General features: G+C 40.6%; 1 protein-coding gene across 1 annotated transcript; it reads left to right on the top strand.

The window, feature by feature from the left end:
- The first annotated feature begins 7,622 nt into the window (after nucleotides 1–7,622).
- Nucleotides 7,623–9,078, top strand: LOC150055616 (alveolar macrophage chemotactic factor-like). The gene is made up of 4 exons (XM_090343978.1): nucleotides 7,623–7,761; nucleotides 7,889–8,024; nucleotides 8,153–8,236; nucleotides 8,534–9,078. The coding sequence occupies exons 1-4, from the start codon at nucleotides 7,623–7,625 to the stop codon at nucleotides 8,580–8,582; spliced, it is 408 nt and encodes a 135-aa protein (XP_090200104.1). The 3' UTR covers nucleotides 8,583–9,078.
- The last annotated feature ends 357 nt before the right edge of the window (nucleotides 9,079–9,435 follow it).

The following is a 9,435-nucleotide window of genomic DNA, read 5'->3' as shown; positions in this document are numbered from 1 at the left end:
CAAATTCTTGTAAGAATATCTCATATGTTCATGGGAGTAGTTATTCACTGAGAATTCATCATCATATATTACAAAGGATTAGTGGTAATGTATCATTTAGAGACTGTGTTTTCTCTTCTATGGTTACAGACATTGTCTTGGATACTTATCAAATGTTAGATCTTTACTTGTGTTTCTGTCAGTGATAAGGGAAATATATGGTTTTGACTATCCAGGAAGCACATGAAACATACACATATAACTACTCCTCAACTTTTCCTATGAAAGCAATACTGATAAAAGCTGGCTATATTTCAACAATACTATATATCAAAGGCTTACTATATAACAAATGAAAAGGACATACACTGTGTTAGTGTGCAGAAATGAATGTTCTGCAAAAAAGTAAAATGAAATGCAATAAATGCAAGACAACTGTGACACAGTAGAACAATATAACACAGGGCCATTACCAGGCACAGTGTTCCGAGTCTAACCTCTGTGAAGGACCTGTAGTAGTACTCAAATGCTTTCTTAAAATTACTTAGTTACCACTAGAAAGGATTTGTGTTCTCTTCTTTGTTTTTGCTTATCCCAGATCAACTTGTTTAATCAGGTATCAATCAAAGTTCACTGGTATTCTTTTCTTTATCAAATAGATTTAATCTGAAATGGGCAGCAAAACAAAATAGATAATGGGTAAAACTAAAGGGAAGGAAAACAGTATGAAATAGAAAATCTGGCTAATATTTTTGCTGTATAATTTTCTTTTTAATATCAAAACATTATTGCGTTCTGAACATTCTATTAAATAGTTCAGGTTCTAAAGGATGACAATATCATTTGAATTTTCTCTAATAATACTCAATGGACAATTATCAACCCAGAAGAAAGCAAAATCAAAATAGTGAAGTTTTTTAAATAAGAGAGTTAGAAATGGCATGTAACAGATTCTCCTCTCTTTCTTAACCTCATGATCTACTGATAAGGTATGCAATGTTGTACAATAAAAACCCACTGTTCCCAGGCAACAGCGGCTTCCACTTTTAATCCTAGCTACACAAGAGCCTGAGATTGGAGGGTCCTGGTTTGAAGCCACCCTTACAGACAAATTCAAAAAGCTCTTGCCTCCAGATAACTGGCAAAAACAAACAAAAAAGTCAGAAGAGATTTGACTCAAATAGTACAGTGCCAGCCTTGAACATGAGATCATTCCACCACTGGCAGAAACAAAGCAAAACACATCCCCCCAAAAGAAATAAAATAAAAACCCAACCCCAAATCCTCTTATCATATCTTGTCAGATATTCATAGATTACTTGCTTTTAGAACTTAGAACTAACTGGAGGTGATCTGAGAAATGTAAGACATTGACTCTGATTTTAGAAATTGCAGTTGACTTGGGCGAGACAAAAACAAAATTAAAGAATGAAAGAACTCCCAGTGGTGCCTCAGGATGTAGTTAGGGTATGTGTATTTATGTTGAGAGACCAAAGGTAAAATAAATTCATCTATAGTAGTCTTGCAAGAAAAAGTTGATGGGATTTCTTGTTTTGAAGAAATTGAAGGGTATAGAAAGTCAAAGATAGCTTCTGATTGGGTGACCTGAAAATCTCTTGGAACCTGCCATTATTACAGCCATGAAGACAGGCACAATAGCTCAAAAACATGACCACTGGTCAGTAGGATATAGTGTTGAACAAGATTGTGGAGAATAATGAGAGGACACTGGTCAGTGACTGTGAAAAAAGTGATTTATAATCCAGAATATCTAATATCTATCTACCTATATCTATCTCTATATCTCTTTATCTTGATCTATCTATCTATCTATCTATCTATCTATCTATCTATCTATCTATCTATGATGTTGTAGCTGGTTCCTTAGTGCCCAATTTCCAATCCAAATTTTTCGATTTCTTTATTATTTCTCTGGCCTTATTGTAGTTCTTCTGTGAAGAGAAAGAGAATTTCTCTTATTTGCCTCATCCTTTGTGTTATATCTAAGTTTATCTGATTTGGGGATGGGAAAGGAAAATCCCATGGTGAGGGGAAGGACAAAGAGTGAACCAATACAACAATGAGACTCTCAAGACACCATGTTGGAATGAACTTCACACGTAGCAGCGAGGGAGGAGATTGGGGGGGAGGGGAAGCTGAATAAAACAAGGGAGAAGGTAGAAATGTTTGGCAAGAACTGTAAAAAAGAAAAGTGCCTAAGTAGATTCATTATTTCTTTCCTTTTTGATAACCACATAGCAAAGGAAATTCTGCTTAGTGTACTTACATAATTTCAAAACATGAATAACTGCCTCCACATGGAAGGTCATTTAGCAGTACAGCCTCCTTTCCTTAAAGGTTCATTGCTTTTCCTGTTATGTGGAGAAGAATGTGCCCAGAAAATGAGCGCGTTAGCTTATCATCATGATGTGGATGTGAAAGTAAAAGATGTGACAGTAACGCCAAAATTTTAATGGGTTGGTCTTATTTTTCTAGAGTAATACAGTGTGAAAAGTACTACACAGAAACTTTGTCTCACTTAGAAAAGGATTCTTTCAGCTGCTGAACTGAAACAAGAAATACCACCTTCCATCTTTCACACAGTACAGGTGCCTGCTCTGACTTGATGCTCACTTTTGGACTTCGTGACATTTCAGATATGGAGGTTTGGGATTAGGATGCTCCACGAGTGGTCCAAACATGCCAGTCTAAAATCTGCCAAATCCTCAATGCTTCAGGTCCTAGCCATTTGAGATAAGATACCCAACCTGATTTTTTTTTTCTTTGCCAGTCCTAGTTTGAACTCAGAGCCTGAGCATTGTCCTTGGATTTTCTCAAGGTCAGTGCTTACCACTTGAGCCACAACACCACTTGTAGCATTTTCTATGTATGTGGTACAGAGGAATTGTCTTTGTGTGCATGCTAGGCAAGCACGCTACCACTAGGCCAAACTCCCAGCCCATCCAACCTGCTTTAACTCCAGGTCGTTAGACTTATTTTGGACCATTTATTTTTATTTATGTCAAATGAAAATTGTTTACTGAAATGAGTTACTTCCTATCTATTCACTGACATACTTTAGTGATTTTCATTATGTGAAATGGCAGTGGCCTTTTTATATCGGATACCCTTCTCTTAGAAGTGACTTGCAGTTGTCCCAGTTGTCCAGCCCAGTACCTGAAAGCCACCCCCAGACCCTTAGTGGTAGCACGGTGGCCCTCTTTCTATTGGCTAGCTTCCCAGCTCCCACCTTCCCTTACCCCAATAGTATATAACTAATTGTCTGATGCAATAAAGAGAGATCAGCAGAGATCAGCGGATTTTTGATGCATTTTCATGGTTAACACTGCTCCTGACTCAGTGTGGTTTTTTCTTCCCCGGTAATTGGGGGAGGGCTGGGTCATCGATACTTACCATCTCGGTAGGCTCTGGGAGACTACAGGCTGGCCCTGTGTGTCCCTCCCCGTCCCCATGTTGCTGGAGAGTAGCAACAGTCAACTAGTTAAATAACAAGCCAGACTTAAAAAAGAATGAAGTCTGGCAATACTGGTGTAGAAAGACAGCTATGGAATAAAATTGCTTTTAAAAGTGTATGTAAAAGATAATATAGTACATTAAGGACAACAATCATTCATTATATGGCTTTTGTTTCTATATCCTAGAGGTCCTTTCATTTAGCGTCATACTGTACGGCCTTATGTATCAAGGTTTTGCTCTATTGCAAATCTCTGCTATGTTATCTCTCATTCTTTTGTTGTCCCTTGGTTATCTCATATTGTTACTGTATCTCACTTTGTTATCTGATATATCGGATATATTTGTATTTGGTTATTTGAAATTGGGTAGGGAAGGGGGGAAAACAAGATGAGGGGTGGGGGTGGGGTGAGGGAAATGGGGACCAACATGTGAAAGGGTATCAATGTATGGGAATTAATGCACCTTCTATCTGGCAAATATCATGTAACCCTTGTATTAATTACAATAAAAATATATGAAAAAAGTGTATGTAAAAGAAATCTGTATAGGGTGATTTTATAAGTGTTTTAAAAATGAAAAACATTTCTGTCTATGTGGATGCAACATTTCTAGAATGGTATGGAAACTCCTGGGAGTGGAATTAGAAAGTAGAGGACATGACTATTCAATTCTAACTTTTTCTTTAAGCAGTGAACATAAATTGGTATTTTTAATAAAAATTATTGACAAGAACAATATGTACTAATTTCCTTACTTAAGTAATTGTAACCCCTCTGTACATCACCTTTACAATTAAAAATAAAATAAAATAGATAAAAACCTACAAAATGAGTGGGAAACTCAAGAAACAATAAACATGCTTTGACAGCTGAAATCCATCCAGAATGTCTTCATATTGCATAACTGGTATTACAACTAAAAATTGTTTGCTTCTGACAGACCATAAATCAAGCTGTCAGGATAAAGGTATTTGTGAGTAGTTTCACTAGTGCTGGGGAAAAAAAAATAACAGATTTTTTTTCCCTATCACCTGGACCCAGTACAGGGAAGATGAAAGGCTTCTTTTTAAATTGGCAGTAAAGAAGTTTTAAATTGCTTTTGAAGTACTCTGTCCCTTGGAGCTCTCAGTCTTAAATTAGGGCATGAGTGAGTTATGGACATTCTCACTTGTCTTTGTACAAAGCCAACACCAGAGTTGCCTAGAGGAAGGAGCCAGCGGCACCAATGAGCAGAACACGTTCAATGAAGAGCGGGATCAGGTTCCAGACAGTTTCCTGATGAGGTTGAGCAACACAGTAGCCCACTTCCAGTGGGGACTTTCTACAACCTGCTTGCCAGTTAGAGACATTGTTTTCCCCCCTTATATTCTGTAAATAATCCAATAATCCATTCAGAGTTTAAAGCAAGTGAGGCATGTACATGTATGAAACTGTCAGGTGAAACAGAGATCCTTATCTCATAAACCTTATTGATCTTATCATCCAATGCCAAGAGTAACTCATATGTTCACTTACATTTAAAGTAGCATATCTGGACTAATCTAAGAATATATGCACCATTTGGGCATGTATACAGACACACACACACACACACACACACACATACACACACACACACACACATTTTTGCAAACCTATGCATTCAAGTCTTGTCCACAAGGTTTTATTACAGTGTGATTTCTTCCTGTGATTAAGTTGAATGTAATTGCACAAGCTCTTTATTCACATTTCAAGTTTTTTTTTTCATCCACTTCAGTGAAGCTAGATTGTAATCTTTAAAAGGGCAATGTGATGTCTGCTGAGCAGCTTTCTCTAGATTAGGGCTTCTTAGAAGGATGAAGGATTATATTCACTGAGTCAGTCTGCTGCTGATGGTATCGGGAAGTTGTGCAGGACGTAGGACTTCCCTTTTAGAAGCAGCAGCCAAACTTTTCAGCTTTCCTCAGTCAGATTTTAATTTTCCTTCCAGAATAAAAGTCCTAAAGTCTAAGATACCTTCTTGCTCAGGAATGGAGGTGATGCTATTCTAATGGGTGGGGGGATTTATGAAAATCCCTAGAGTCACAAGGGACACGGAAAAGAGTTTTCATTTCATGACTAGCTTCTGACTACTGTCATGTGTAGCAATTTACTGGCTTCTTAGAGGTCAAAGGTCTTGATGACAATTCATTAAAATATCTACTTAAATTCCCATGAAAGAAAACTTCCATGCTGCCCAATCCTAGCCATGATTGCCCAAAGATGAAGATTTCAACATAAAACCCTCAGTTCTGGAAGCTGTTGCTGTTCAGTTGTTTTTTTTGGGGGGGTGGAGGGAACTGGGCTCTAGAGAAGGTTTTGGAAATAGTTTTAGCCACTAATAATGAAACTGGAAGGTTCCAGAAGCCTGGAAACTCTCTCTACCTCATGAAGTTGCTTAGGGAACTTGAACCCTTAGAAAAATCAAGCCCTTAGATAAAACTCTCAGATGAGCCACTCAAATGAATCAGCGTCCCACTGCTTCTCTGACTTCTGTCAAATCCAGCCCTGGCTGGAGAGTCCCAGCAACAGCACCAGGTATAGGCTCTCTGTTACTGCAGCCTGTGTGTGTGTGTGTGTGTGTGTGTGTGTGTGTGTGTGTGTGTGTGTGTGTGTCCTGGGGCTTGAACCCAGAGCCTGGGTGCTCTCTCTGAGGTTCCTCTTCCCCCCACTCCTCTAAGGCTAACAACGTACCACCTGACCCACAGCTCCACTTCTGGCTTTTTTTTTTTTTTCTAATTCATTAGAAATAAGAGTTTCGCTTCATACACTATCTTTCCTGGGCTCAATTAAAACCATACTTCTCAGATTTCAGTTTCCTGTGTAGCTAGGATTACAGATGTAAGCCATCTACACCTTGTTTTGCTCCTGCTTTTAGTCTACAGTTGCCCTATGCTACCCCACACCCCTCTTCACCTCCCAAAGATCCAAACTTCTAATTCAGTAATGTGTGGAATTGTAGGTTGGGGGGCGCTACCTTTCAGGGTAATTTACTGGATGGTGACATTGATCAAAATGCATTGCACTCTTAACTTGACTATGGAATTGTAATACAATTTGACATTTGTAAAAGAAAAGAAAAACAGATGTGAAGCTGGTCGCTGGTAGCTCACTTTTGCAATTTACCTCCTCAGGAGGTTGTGATCTGAGGATGACGTTTTGAAGCCAGCTCAGGTAGGAAAGTCTGTGAGATTCTTCTCCAATTAAGCAGCAAAAAGCCAGAAGTGGACATATGGGTCCAGTGGTAAGATTTCTTTCTTTGAGAAAAGAAAAGAAAAAAGGGGGGGAAGGGAGATGCATTATACTCACAATCTCCTAATATAAATACTTAAAGATCAGTCCTTTCATCTTTCTTTCTTTCTTTCTTTCTTTCTTTCTTTCTTTCTTTCTTTCTTTCTTTCTTTCTTTCTTTCTTTCTTTCTTTCTTTCTTTCTTTCTATTTATGTCAGACATGGGGCTTGACCTCTGGGCTTGGGTGCTGTCCCTGAGCTCTTTAGACTCAAGGCTAGTTCTCTACCACTTTGAGCCACAGTGCCATTTCTTGTCTTCTAAAGATGGCTAAACTACAAGTGATGACTAAATATCCCAGGAAATTTAGAATAAAGGCAAGGGGAAGAAGGGCTTTCACATTAAGAGCCATTTTCGTCATGGGTTCGATTTCTATGTCAACTGAAGATCTAAGGAAATTTTTCTCAAAACAAACCTCCACTGTGGCTCCAGTCCTCTGGTGTCCGCGGAGACAAAGGGCACCTTCTGCAGGATGCTCTGTCCTCCCTGAAGTTGGCTTTACAGCCCTATCTGGCCCAGGGAGGGGCCCTCACCCCCTCATGCGATCGCTGCTCTCCAGTCTGTATCTGGCAGGGGGCAGCTTCTGGAAAGGTCTCTTAGGGTAGCGGGGAGGGGGGTGCAAGCTGCCCCTCCCCAGACACCCTTTTCCCAACTCTCACTGCCTGCATCCCTCCACCACCTCCTACCCCAGGCCTAGGGAATTCCCCAACAACCAGCTTCAGGCTTGGGCTTCCTGCGAAAGGCGGATAAAAAGGCGTGCAAAGAAGGCTTGAAACCACAGTGCTCCCGAGCCTGCGATCCCCACGCCTCCTCCAGCCTCTCCCGAGGACCCACGCTCCTCCCTGCGCTCCTCTTGCCACTATGAGCCTGGCTTCCAGCAGCCCCGCCTGCTCCCGCCGCCCCGCGGGCGCCGGGTGCGCACAGAGCGCACGGTTGCCGCTGCCACTGCCGCTGCTGCTGCTGCTGCTGCTGCTGACGCCATCCTGGCATCAAGTAGAAGGTAGGAGCCTGGGTGCGAGCCTTGGCAGGGCTGCAGATCGCACCCTCTGAAGAACTGCTGCAATCCAGGGGCGGAGGAGAGGGCTCTCTTCTAATCACCCTCCCCACACCTCCTCTCTCTTCTCCAGCTGGTCCAATCAATGCGGTGGTCGCCAGGGAGCTGAGATGCACGTGCTTACACACCTCGCCCAGAGTTCACCCCAGAATGATCAAGAGGCTGCAGGTCACCCCCGCAGGCCCGCATTGCTCCAAGGTGGAAGTGATGTAAGTTCAGTGTGCTGTGCACGGTGGGTGACTTTGTCAAGAGGGAAGCCCCCTTCCCTTCTCCCCCAACTTTGAGTCTTGCAGCACCCGCCAAGGTTCATGCAGACGTCCTCTGATTCTCTCTGCAGAGCCTTCCTGAAGAACCAGAACACAGTCTGCCTGGATCCAGAAGCCCCTTGGATGAAGAAAGTCTTAGAGAAAATGTTGGACAGGTACTTGGGACTCTGAGCTTTATGGGTTCTTAATCTCTTCCAAACTCTAGTCGGGATATGGCTATCCTATTCTCCACCCAGGGGTAGAATAAAAGGGTTGGTTGCAAGGACAGACGGTTGTACGATGGTCTAGAAAAACCCTTATCATCAATTTTACATGAAAATGCAGTGTATGAAGTAAACAATACTTTGCTTATATTCACCTCTCCGTTCAGTTTAAGTACAGTGCTTTGAAAGCAGAATGAGAGTGGGATGAAGTGTGAAAATTGGGTTTAACTGATATAATTCTTTTCTCAGCAGTGAAATCAGAAAAACAAGTGATCAGCCATCTGGAACCACATTTTAGTCTTCATTGGAATGGTTGTTGGAAGAAGCCTGTGAGCCTATGGAAGACAAGAAGGAAGGGTTTTTGTTGTTTTGTTTTCCTCTCAACTGCTTTCTCTGTGGAATCCCTCCCTTGAAGAGTGTGAGGGAAAGACTTCTTCTCAGTTAATGAAGTATTTAGCATAGTATCTTTTGTTGTTCATTATCCTTTTTTTCTGTTATCATTAAATTCTTGGGCAATTGACTAGATTGGCTGGTCAAGAGTCATTGGCTGAGGATTATAATAGCTCAAAACCTAGATATGTAAGGTCATATAGGAAGAGGCTAAATGAAAGGACCTTCAGGATATGGAAACAAGAGCCATATAATGTATGATTGTTATTCTTAATGTACTATGTTATTTCTCATCTCTTTTGCTGTCCCTTGGTTATTCTCATGTTGTTACAGTATCTTATCTTGTTATCTGGCATATTGTATATACGATTATTTGTTTGTTTGAAATAGGATAGGGAAGGAGGAGAAACAGATAAGGGAAGGGGGTGGGGGAGGGAAATGGGGACAAAAAGATGAGAAGGGGTATCAACGTGTGTGAAGAAATGCATCTTCTATCTGGCGAATATAACTGTAACCCTTCTATTAATTACAATTAAAGAAAAGAAAAAAGAGTCATTGGCTATAAATCTTTTAAATTGCTTTGAATCAAAGGTGACTAATGCATTTGTACACCAGAATCTTGATAGTGCTAATGAAAAGGTTGTGGGTGTAATAGATGATTGCTGTTTTCTTAGAATATTGTTGAGGGAAGAACACATAATTCACTTTCCTTCCATGACAGAGGAAATATTCTATTCTTGTTTCATGGCTAGTGAGTTACA

This window comes from Megascapheus bottae, chromosome 13 (genome assembly GCF_031878675.1).
Source record: "Megascapheus bottae isolate mThoBot1 chromosome 13, mThoBot2.hap1, whole genome shotgun sequence".
NCBI classification, from domain to species: domain Eukaryota; kingdom Metazoa; phylum Chordata; class Mammalia; order Rodentia; family Geomyidae; genus Megascapheus; species Megascapheus bottae.
This window is presented reverse-complemented; position numbering and strand designations above follow the sequence as displayed.